Genomic DNA, 12612 nt, shown 5'->3' with positions numbered 1-12612 from the left:
CAATTGTACAATATTTAGGTACCAATAATAATATAGTAAGTGCTTATGGTCTCTATGTTCTTTTTTTGGTTCAAAAATGATTTTGATCACATTTTTCAGAGGAAAAGAATAATACATCCATATTATAAGCAATTAATTTACGTTATTGGCACAGAAAAAGCATACACCAATTACGAGCATAGAAAAACTAATTTTTTTTAACAGAAGGGGAAAAAACCCAAATTGCATAACAAAAACTTTGATACTTACTCGATCATTTTTCAGGTTTCTGAATGAATAGTACAAATTAAAACCATAAAGTCTAAATTTTATTTTCAAATTGATAATTAAGGAGCAAGAAGGTGACGGATCAACTAACTCTTGGCACAAAATCTACCTGGGAAGACTATATGTTTTGCAGCCATCATCAAGAATTTTGGAATAATGGAAATTCAAGTCTGAGACAATATCCTTCAACAATCTGGAACTTGCTTGAATACATCTCTTTGACGTTCAACTTGTCATATGAAAATTCATCCTACAAAGAAACACAACAACACGCTCAAATATATATTTGATTCGGCAACTAATTCTAACAATACAAGAGAAATCAAGAATGATCAATATGATGGAATGTAACAAAGCATGTATTATAATTATCGCGAAACACTTGCAAGGAAAATTACAATTATCGCGAAACACACCTAACACGCCGAGATGTATAATCAAACAATCAATTTTTCATACATAATTGAATGCATATCACGTTCAAAACCACTTAGATCACTATGGTTTTATACCTCCATGCAGCTTCTGTGATCCTAGTAATCTCTTTTCTTCCTTGTCATTTGGGGTATAATTTCCAATTCACCAAGCAGGACTAACTATCTCGTGCCATATTGCATTTACAGGTTCACTTCATTTTACATATATTATTGGGGATGATCAATTCGTATACCAGACTCAATCTGCAGCATAATTGTATTGACTGATTGAGATGAGATAGTAATACAAACACGAAATATTTAGTACCTTATAAATCAAAAGCCAACTCTTCAAACTTCAAGCACGAACTTTTTGATGATTTTGCTTCATCGGATATCCCAGATGCTGGATTGCTGGTCAGTTGGTCTCCCAATCCAAATTGAATTTAATCATCATTCCCCAGTTGGGTGCACGAGTTCTTAGAAAACTCAGAAAATCCTTACAATCTAGAGTTTCCTCCAACTGCTCTCCTTGTCCAACTAAAATAAAGTCCAAGCCGAGCTCCGATTGAATTACGCAACGATGAAAGATCTCTACTTTTACTTCCCTTAGATCGCTCTGCCAAAACTTCATTTGTTGAGAATTGTGAAATTGTTCATGATTTTTTCTGAACATAAGCTTCGTGTACAGAGAGTGCAACCTCTCATTGTACCTAGGCCTGTCAATCCAATAATCCACTATGGCTTTTGGACGACACACCCAAAAAATAACATCCAACATTGAATATGCAGATGAAACACGGAAGTTCCAATCTATGGACTTGGAAAACAGTTCCTGCACCACTTGAGGTTCGTCAAATCCTGCATCCTTTGTAGCCTCCCCCAAATTGAATGCTTCATTCCGTCTAAACATGAGTTTGAGTGAAACTGCAGACTGAGCTAAACTGGCGACCAGTTTCTTCAATTGGAGGAAACATGAATTGCCCGCATCTTCCTCCGTGCATATAGTAAAGCAAGAAACCCAACGACTTGAAGCAGCTGCGAAAGAGAACTCGGGTATGATCCTGCATTTTCGGTCATCATACTCAAATTTTATGATACTCGGAACATCAAATTGTGCCTTTCTCAAACCCCAATTCCGCACCAACTGTATTCTTTTAAGGGAGGGACTCGAGATTTTGATGTTCCTCAAATCTTGGCAATATTGGACAGACAAACTTTCAAGGTGTGGAAAATCATGTGCCAAGTTGACAAAAAAAGCGTCACCAATGCCAACACCAGATAGCAACAAACTCTTGAGATTCTCATATTGAGATGAATGCAAATTAAGGAAGCAAGGATACTGACCATGTTTGCCGTCAGACTTACAAGTAAGTGATTCAAGACTTGGTGCCTCACACAAGATTAGTGTTTGAGGATGTGATAACACGGCAATCAACTCCTTGAGAGCATTTTGTCCTGCCACCTTAAAATATTGATCAGAATCGTTGCCATTTTTGCAGTAACTAATTTCCAAGATTTCAACCAATTGGCAGCATGATATTAGGCTCTCAAACGGCACATCATAGAACTCTACATAGTTAAGAGACAGCCTCTTGAGACGATCAAGCGGTTTAATTTTCTCAGTTGATCGCTCAACCAACTTGACCTGGCTAAGAGTTAAATCTACTAGTGATTTAGCTTCAAAAAAAAGAATTTCAGGTAACTCACTATCGCAGAGTGAGAGTTTGAGGTTTTTCACGCTGTCTTCCGCAGCAACTTGAATGCATCTCCTGATAACCGGCTTCCAGTCAAACACACCTTTATCGATCTCCAGCTCAATCGTGTCTATACTTGTCTTCTGTTTATGGTACCTATCGAAACTCCTTTCCACGTATTTGGCGAAGTTGTTATATTCCCTGATCTCATCCCTATCCGGCGGATGCCAACAAATTTCTTTTGTCCTTTTCTTTTTCTTGGAGAAGAAGAAGGCACTGCTAAATACTAGAGTGGGTCGAGTGAGCCATGCATTCAACCACGCCTTGCACAACACAGTTGTTTGAGCTGCTTGATCACCTGAGAGATAAGAGAGTATGTGATGTATGATGGGCTCTGGCAGATCTGCCATGCTTCTCCTGACTACTGTCTCGGCCATGGATTTCTTAGAGGAAATCTGCTAAAAGCAACTAACCCTAAGGGCTCCAATGACGGCAAGACGTGAGTCGCCCTAGGGATCACAAATGTCCCCTCCTTTCATAGAATAACCGATAGATGAAGATTGGCCGCTTATAGTATTTAATTTTAAAAAAAAAAAAGAAAAAGAAAAAGAAAAAAGCCAGGCCTACTAATTGAGTTATGTGAGCTCAGCCCATGTAAAATATATTTGTAGTATTTTGAGTTCAAACTCAACTCACTATTATTGAAGCATCGTGCCTACACAAACATCCTCATCTTCCCCTCACATTGCCCCCTAAATGATGAAATTACTTAGTTTTTGAATAAGAATAGAATGCTTAAAACAAAAAGGTAAATTTAGAACAAATACATAGTCTTAAATTGAATTTATTTTACATAAAATGGACCTCATTTTAGGAGTATAATATGCCCAGTCTTAAATTGAATTTATTTTAAATAAAATGGATCTCATTTTAGGAGTATAATATGCCCATTAACCATGAAATTGGCTCGGAACTATTTCATGCATTTCAATAAATTGTAAATACATGTATTCAGAATGTAAATCAATTTGAATACAGTGTATATTTAGTACATTTATTTTTTTTAGTCCCATACATATTAAAATCAATTTAGATTTTGTGATTTGAGCGAAAAATTTTTTTTGGCAAATTAAAAATGTGAACTATTTAAGAAACCGTTTCTACTTCCTGCTTCGAATTCAATGACCAAGATCCTAACACTGTCACTGAGTGTTGGTTCCAAGCAGCATGATTTGCAAGCTCTAATCGTGAAATGGACTGCAATTGTACATCATTTTAGTAGCAATTTTGTACAAAGTGCTTATGGTGTATATGTCCCTGTGCTTTTTCCTTCTTTTTTTTTTTTTTTTTGTCGAAAAGTCATTTACACCAGAAAAGAACAATATTCGATGCCTCTATCATGTAAGCACTTAAAGGTTTGTTTGGATTGAGCATTATTTACCCAGTTTTATTTGCTTACATCATCATTACAATTTTCAATACACTTTTTTATCTTTCGAATTATCTTTTTATTTCACATACATCACATCACAAAAAGTATTACAGTAAAAATATTCCAAATAACTTACAATCCAAACAAACCCAAAACGTAAAAATAACTTACTGGCATATAAGAAGCAACCACTAGTTACGAGTATGGAATAATCAATTGTGAACAAAAAATGTAAAAAAAAAAAAAAAAAAAATTACAGAATAAAGACTTTAGCACTTGCTCTATTTGAAGTTTGCAGCTCGTAAAGGGTCTCTGCCGATTGTCCAATTTAATCTTGGCATATGATCCATCTTATGTCGTGCAGCTACCAGCAACAACCTTGGCGCACTGGCTAATCAATTGTGAGACCTTCCTTGAATGCATCTCTGCGACATTCAACTTGTCATAAAAATGGTCCAACGAACTCGTATTCAATCCTGCATACAAAACCAAAAACGTGCTCAAACATGTTTTAGTTATTAAAGATAATTATGCCATTTGTAAACTAACTCTGACAGTACAAGATAGATCAATACGATGCAATCTCATTAACCATACACAATTTGACGTAAATCAGAAAAAAACACACACACACACACACACACACACACACACACAAAGAAGAAGAATACAAAGACTCAGCATACCTTTTTGAATTCCTCCTCCGAAGAGCTCACCCCACTTACAATTTTTGCTATTTTTTAATAATAAATAGTCGTATTATTTAATTTATAGAGAGAGGATTTCCAAGGAGAACCTAAAGTTTTTGCCATGGAGGATTACAAATACACATGGAGTTTTGGGAGAATACATCTCGCTAACTAAATTCGAGACACATGGGCTCTAACTAACGATCTAAGGATAGTAACCAAAGATTCTTTCTTTTTTTTTCAGCAAACGACAATATTAGTTTATATATTAACACTTGACAGTACAAAAGTTAATTACAAAAAAGGGCATTCATCCTCTTATTCTTCCAACCTATTTCTATTAACCAAATTGAGAAATCATTTACCCATTCTATGTTGTTAACTAGTTTTTTGCAAAATGTGTTAACATATGACTTACTACATTAGCTATTCTAGATACAAAAGAAACTATGCATTGTTCAAAACCTTGTGTTAATTCATCAATGTCGTCTAGGATGGTTGCTAGATGTCCATCCTACACATTGTTGATCCTGATTTGGTTAGTGGCTGTTTTGCAATCTAATAGGATTGCAATTTTTCTCCAACCTGCTTCTCTTGCTATTTGGAGTGCCATTCTAATGGTTAAAGTTTCTTCCATTACAGCTTCTCTTCTCTTCCTTTCTACTACTCCTTTTGCTCTTATAATCTTTCCTGTCCAATGCCTTGCAATTATTCCTTTCCCTATCCTAATCATCCTTGCATTTATAGCCGCATCCATTGGTTCCTTCTTGTGATGCTACATTTCTCGGTTCCGTCTGGTTTGGAGCTGCTTCTCCTTGTTTCCCTATTGTTTCCTGTCCTGTTACCTATTCAAATTCAATCCAATCTTGTTGTGTCTTCAGAACAATGTCTCTTGCTTCTCCTTTCTGCTGTTCAAACACTGACTTGTTTCTTGCTTTCCATATCCATCATAAAATGTTTGCTGTCAGGTTGATTTGTTCCATTCCTTGTTCCTTTGTTCCTATCTGAGCTACAGCCTCCCACCATCTCCACATGTTAGTTTGGAGATCTCTCAGTCCTTCCCATCTTACTGGTGCTAACTTCCATACTATTTGGGCAATTGGGCATTGGTAGAACATGTGTTCCATTGTTTCTACTTCCTCTCCACAAATTGTGCATATGTTGCCGCCTTTTCCTATCTAGTTGTGGATTGCTTCTTTAACAGCTAAGCCATTTTGTAAACACCTCCAGATAAAAGTGTTTCAACTTGTATTTTAAGCTCAATTTCCTGAGTTTCTTCCAAATACTATGCTTTCTAATTTCCCAGCTTGTTTCCTCTTCCAGGTTCTATTTTCTTTTGTCTTTATTGCTTTCCTGCACTGCAATTGCATGGCTTATCCTCACTGTGTAGACTCCAGACTTTGAGAAACTCTAGAAGAATTTGTCTTGTCTTTTGAACAAGCTGAGAGGCATGCTGAATATTCGCTCTCTATCCTTTTGATTGAAAGTTTGCTGTAGGATTTCATTATTCCATCTTCCCTCTTTTATTAGCTGGTTCACCATCTGCAGCTGACAATTTGGAGGGCATGTTGTAGTCACTTTTCCTATTTTAGAACCCATTACCCATCTGTCCTTCCATATGTTTACATGCTTTCCATCCCCTACTCTCTACCATAGACCTCTTTGGATCAGATTCCATGCACTATGAATGCTTCCCAATTAAAGATTCTTCCACTTGGCATGACTTTCTTTCCCAATTAAATTCCTTCCTATTGTATTTTTGCTTTCCCCTTTTTCTTCCTTGTGTATTTGAGAGAGAGAAAGAGTGAGGGGTTAGCAGGAAGATGAAGGCCCTATTTGATAACTTAATTTAACACTAAAATTAAATGGATTCAGATCCTAACATATTCATATGCTTTTGATAATAAAAAATTAAATATCTGAATTAATTAAGTGGTACTGAATTTTTTAGACAAAACTTACTCCCAAAATTAAGTGATAAACTATTCACTTATTATTACGGCTCCATTTGATAAAACTGAATCTGAATTCTGAATACTGAAACAATTAATTTGCTGAATATTAAGCATTGAAAAGAGATATATGAATATCTGAATCTTAATGCTGAACATATTTATACTGTTTGATAAACATTTATAACTTAATACTTAATAAGCTAAATTGTACAATTTTGCCCTTCTATCTTTTAATCCAAAAAGAAAATAGAACCTATGATTTAATTAGCTTAAAATTATTAGGCATGAAAATGACAATATTTATGTTTAAATCAAAGTAATATAAAAGAAGAAATATGTTATGGAAAAGTCCAAATATCGGTGCAAATATATATTTTTAAATCAGAGTTTGATAAGAAAAATCCAAATATAAGCAAAAGGAAGTTGCAATAAACAAGTTTTAAATTCACACCAAATTATATAGAAATTTAATTACTTCAATGGAAAAATGTTGGCGCAAAACAACAAATAATCTACCTTGGAAATAATGAATTTGAGATCGGTGAGTACGGTAGCAATAAAAAAATTGGGAGGAAAAAAATGACAAAATTATGAAAGAGTAGAAAGATGGAAAAAAAATAAGGAGTAAACAGATGTGAGGAGCATGGAGAAATTGTAAAAAAGTAATTAAATAGGGAGAAAATAGAAGTAGAAAGCCATTAGACAGAGAATGTCAGGTTGTTTAATTAAATAAGGATTTTGAATGTAATTAACAAACAAGAATAGATTTGGTAGATAAGATAAAGTAGTTGAAGTAAATCTCTTGATTCTTATCAAATTAAGCATTCAATTACGATTCTTGTGCTGAAAAAAAATACATACAAATTCAGCACCACTTAATAAGTTCAGCAGAAAAATTTTTATTTATCAAACACCAAAAACATCTGAATGTCTGAATGAATTCAGTTTCAGTACTTTTTTATGTTATCAAACAGACACTACGTGTGATATGTATTCAAATTAGGGCTGCAAAACGAGCCGAACCGAGTCGAGTTTTGAGCTAATCGAGTCGAGTCTCGACTAAATTTTACCAAGATTGAGCTCGACGAGCCGGCAAATTTCGAGCTCGAGCTCGAGCTCGAAAAAAAATAAAAAATAATTATTTTATTTTTAAAAAAATAAATAAAATAATATTTTTTTCTTAATAAATAATAAAATATTAAGGATATATACGTAATTTTACTATGAAAATAAAAAAAATATATATATAATATACGTAATTTTATTATTAAATAAAAATAATATATATATATATATATATATATATATACCCAAGCTCGCGAGCCGGCTCGCGAGCTAACGAGTTTAATATTTTGAGCTCGAGTTTGACTCGAGCCGGCTCGAGCTCGACTCGAGCTTGACTCGAGCCGCTCACGAGCGGTTCGATTCGTTTGCAGCCCTAATTCAAATGTATTAGGTTTAATACTTAACAATTCAATAATTTAATAAATTCGAGCTTCAGATTTTCAGATTTTAGTTTTTAAACTTCAATTTTATCAAACACACCTGAAGTCTTCCTTGTGGCTTATAACAGCAAAATTAATTTCTTTCCTTTTGTATATTGGCTTCCCCTTTTCCTTCCTTTTGTTTTTGAAAGAGAGAGAGAGGGTCCTTTGCTGATGAAGTCTTCCCTTTGGCTTACAGCAGCAGCATCAGAGGAAGATGAAATCTTCTTGATTGTTATTGAAGATGACACGGGAGTAAAGAAAAGGGGCTGTAAAATATTCCTTCAATTACGGGTTTTTTTTTTTTGGCTGCCTTTTAGTGGATGAATTCTCGTGGGTGGATGAGAATGCCCCTACCAATTCCTCGTGGAGTGCACGTGATGTTGTTTTCGATCATCCTTAACTGCTGGAATTGACAGAAAGTCTAATAATGTTTGGTATTTTTGATAGATTGCTAAGATTAGGGGTCAAAAGTTTACTTTTAATTATTGGAGGGTCAAAAGTCCACCCGGCTAATAATTGGAGGATGATTGGGACTTTTTTCCATATTTGGTAAATGGTTCGACAACGTCATATTGTAACTTCATATTGCATAGGAGAACATACAGAATTTGGGTTAGTGAATGTAGTGCTATGAGCCCCCACGTGAATGGGCTGGTGGTTGGCGCCTCTTCCTCCGGACAGTCAGGTCCTGGGGTCGAACCTCCGCAGCAACATCGGCTTCTCCGTGCATCTAACGTGCTAGGTCGAGTTGGGGCGCTTGGCCGGGCCGAAGTGGGATTAGTCGGGCCGCCTTTACGGACTTGACCCGGACACCCACTCCGTCGACAAAAAAAAAAAAAAAAAAAAAAGAATGTAGTGCTATGAATGGAAAGTTAACATATGTGTTGTTGATTGTAATGTAATTCAACATTATTGAATTATACGTAGGACCCAAAGTTTCTGATATAACTGTAAGTTTCGCTTTGACACAATGACTAAGCTTTTGGGAATAAAATTGATAAGTTTCAAAATGCTTTTCTTTATAGGAGTAAGATTTTACTTTGCTGTTTTAAGTTATTTTTGAACTACTATTGCAAGTTCATTTTATGACTGAGAACTATGGATACTAGAACAGGTTGTTAGTCAATTTTGACTTTCTACAGTAGCTATGATGTATGTGTCGTCTGCAATAGTTAACGTCTGTCTTGGGTGAAGTTTCTTCATGTCCTGGTCAGATCTGCAATAGCAGTGGCTTGGATGAAGTTTCTTCATGTCCTGGTTAGATCTGAAGCAGTCTATTACTAGTCAAAATGATTACAAGAATACAACAAGAAATGGGTATTCCAAATGAAGTTGCCAGACAAATTTCAATTTCCTGTCTCAGTTTGATCAAAACGGTGGTTGCAAGCTCATATCTCAGCATTAGTAATTGATCAAAGCAAACATATTGTGGTTCAAACATCCAGCTACTTAAACAGACTTGTAAATGAATCAAAAGCTCCAGATCATTATAATCCAATGTTACCAAGGACTAGTTAAAGAGACAAATACTAGATACCATTTGCTCAACTTCCTAGACATCCAAATATAAGTATGATTATAAATAACAGATTTACTGCAAATTCTTCTAACAGCTTCAAGTCTCGAAATTTCCTCCATCCTTCTCCATGACACGCGACCTGTGATGTAAAAAAAATAATGGAATGAATTCAAAGACAAACTAAATGAACCAACCATGATATGTCAAAAGGCACATGCACTTTGTAAAACAAATTCTAAAGAAGGTGTCTCTCCCAAATAAATGTAGCAATAGGCGAAAACTTTATACCCACAATGGTTTATTACACTAGTTATAAGTTTCTCCATCCTTTTGAACCAGTAAAAACTCAGTACCTGAATCAAAAGAAGCATGTCGAGCTGCACTATGAAATAACCAGATCAACTCAAAATTGATGCCCCCCAAGTAAATTACCATACTAACAGAATATTACTATAACATAACTTTCTGCCATTATTCCAACTTCGATTTCTACAGATTCAATCTTTTAACTTCCTAGGGCATATCATGTCTTACCACTGTAACTTGAAGTAGACCATCGTTCCAAAGCTTCCATCATTCCTTAACAAATTCAGAATGTTCTCCCAGTCCAAATCTTCTTGCTGATGCTCATTTTTCCCCTTTGTCGTAAAGTTGACTCTATCCCCTATCATGCATATAGATCTATCAAGGACCTCAATGTTTACTTCCTTCAAATCATGCCGCCAGAACTTACTTTGCAACGAATACTGAAACTGATCCTGAGTTCTTCTGAACATCAGTGTCTCGTATAGAAACTTCACCGCGTCATTCTTCTCTAAGCTATCATGCCACTCTGTGTTTACATATTTAGGGCGACAAACCCAGAAAAGACCATCGAGAGCTGAAAATCCCTTCTCTAAAGAGAACATCCAGTCAAAATGTATAGTCAACTTCTGCACCTCTTGAGGTTCACGAATTTTGACAATATCCCTAATCTCATTCAGATCAAAGGCTACGCTGCATATAAAGTCAATGTCAAGTGAAACTTCAGACTGAAATAAACTTGCTAATAATTCTTTCAATTTGACAAACCATGAAACATCTACATGTTCCCTGCACCATAAACAAATGGAAGAAGTCCAACAACTTGAGGCAGTCGCAAAAAGAAATCGGGGTATGATGTCGCATACATTAGAATATTCGAAGGCTAGAATCTTGGGAACTTCAAACTGTGCTTCTACCAATTTTTTATTGTCCATCAACTCTATTCTTTTCAGGGACTGACTCGAAATCTTGATACTTTCTAGCTCTTGGCAATATCTGACCATTAAATCTTCAAGGTTGGGGAACTTACACGCCAAATCCATAAAGAAAGTGTCATCTATCCCAATCCCACTAAACAGTAAAGACTTGAGATTCTGATAGTGCGAGGCAGGGAATCTAATCCCACAAGTCAATCTGTCTTCCTCATCCCCATCCTCACCCTCAAACCAATTCTCATCATCTGTGCAAGTTAGCAACTCAAGCTTTGGTGCTTCAACTTTAACCCACTGATTTTCGAATAACCGAACTGTAAGTTCCTTAAGGTTGTTCAACTTAGTCACCTTAAAATCATCAAACACCTGGATATACCAAACTTCCAATACCTCAATAAAAGAGCAGCTTTCAATTATATTATTAAACATCTCCACGTCCAAACTCACCCATTTAAGGCACAGTTTTCTAAGCCCAGGACATATAATTTCCCCAACTGACATTCGCTTAATATTACCCTCTCTAACACTTAAATCAACAAGTGATTTAGCTCTAAATACAATTGCTGGCAAATCACATTCCGGGATAAAAAAATCAAGATTCCGTACCCCATTTTTTACTGCTATTTTTGTGCATTTCTCAAGGAGTGGATTCCACTGAGAATCGCGAGTCGCTTCAAGCGTGAAATTAACCGTGTTTATGCGTAACCCCTGTTTGCTATACGGCTTCAGGGCTTTCTTCACGTGTTGGAAGAACTCCTCGTATTTCTCCCTTCTCTTTTCTTTGCTCCAATCCCAGAAGCGAGCTGGATTGAGTTTCCTGGAGAAGTAGACGTGAGGATTGAATTCCAATTTTGGGCTGGTTTGACACGCGCTTAACCATGATTTCGATATTAAGCTCGTTTTTGTTGATTCTTCTGCTGAGAGGTAAGAGAGGATGTGATGGATAATGTGTTGTGGGAGCTCTGATAATCCGCTTGTGCTGCCTTCCGCCATGGATGGATGGATGGATGGACTGAGAAGAAAGCTTCTCAGACGACGGGGTGTTGGAATGGGCCAAAAGTTTATTGCAAGATGAGGGGCCTGTTTGGAACCTGAGTTTTTTGGGAGTTTGTCTAAAATTTTACTGTAGTACACTGTAGAAGTTTTTGAAAAAATTTTGTAGAAGTCTTTGTAAGGTGAAAATTTTTTATTTTTCCTTTTCTTTTTTTTTTCTCTTTCCCTTTCTTTTTCTTTTTCTTTCTTTCCTTTTTCTTTTCTTTCCTCTCTTTTTCTTCTTCTTCTTCTTCTTCCCCGTCACCTCCGCACGCTCAGCAGCAACTCCACCTCCCGTCCTACTCTCCCGCCTGCTCCACCCCCAACTCCACCACCAGCCCCACCTCCTGCACCACCACCTGCTCCTCCACCAACACCTCCTCCAATGCCACCTCCCACCACCCCTCTCCTCCCTTTCCCCTTCTCCTCCCCTCTACCCTTCCTCCTCCCTCTTCCCTTGCCCGGCAGTTAAATTGGGCCTTGGTTGCCTGCATTTGATTGTACTGTCCAGAGAGGCAATAGATGCAACGTCAAGGCGGCGGTCCCCAGTTCCCTAGTAATTTCCAATTATCTGAACACATTCAGGCTTAGGGGCTGGGCCATGCCCTGGCGGCTCATGCCCAACATGAAAATTCTGCAACTGCCAATGCTACAGGTGTATCATCACCTGGTCCATCAACCCCTGTAACTTCAGTGGGCAGTAGTAGGCGGACGCCGTCTCATAAGCCCCCGTCGCGGCCTTCTGGTGCTGTGTCCTTTGGTGGACACGGACAAGGTGCTACCGCTTCCCCATTAAAAATCATGGAATTAGCTCCTGTTGTGCGGAGGAGGAAACGGAAGCTTCCTGAGAAAGAGATCCCCCATAAAGCGGCATCATCCTTGC

The 12612-nt window shown here is 36.9% G+C and overlaps 2 protein-coding genes across 3 annotated transcripts; both read right to left on the bottom strand.

The window, feature by feature from the left end:
- Positions 1-1101: 1101 nt before the first annotated feature.
- Positions 1102-2817, bottom strand: LOC140038179 (probable FBD-associated F-box protein At1g32375). Its single transcript, XM_072083279.1, has one exon. It carries the CDS (start codon positions 2815-2817, stop codon positions 1102-1104), a length of 1716 nt encoding a protein of 571 aa, XP_071939380.1.
- Positions 2818-9409: 6592 nt separating this feature from the next.
- On the bottom strand, positions 9410-12041 carry LOC113735277 (F-box/LRR-repeat protein At3g59190). 2 transcript variants are annotated; one of them, XR_003459560.2, is made up of 2 exons: positions 9816-12041; positions 9410-9601 (listed from the first exon to the last, which is right to left on the bottom strand). XR_003459560.2 is itself a non-coding variant. In XM_027262301.2 (2 exons), the coding sequence occupies exons 1-2, from the start codon at positions 11688-11690 to the stop codon at positions 9559-9561; spliced, it is 1737 nt and encodes a 578-aa protein (XP_027118102.1). In that variant the 5' UTR covers positions 11691-12041; the 3' UTR covers positions 9410-9558. The 2 variants fall into 2 exon arrangements, 1 of the variants encoding a protein (XP_027118102.1); XM_027262301.2 differs by having other exon boundaries at positions 9997-12041.
- Between the last annotated feature and the right edge of the window lie 571 nt (positions 12042-12612).

Source organism: Coffea arabica, chromosome 3c (genome assembly GCF_036785885.1).
Source record: "Coffea arabica cultivar ET-39 chromosome 3c, Coffea Arabica ET-39 HiFi, whole genome shotgun sequence".
Lineage (NCBI taxonomy): Eukaryota > Viridiplantae > Streptophyta > Magnoliopsida > Gentianales > Rubiaceae > Coffea > Coffea arabica.
This window is presented reverse-complemented; position numbering and strand designations above follow the sequence as displayed.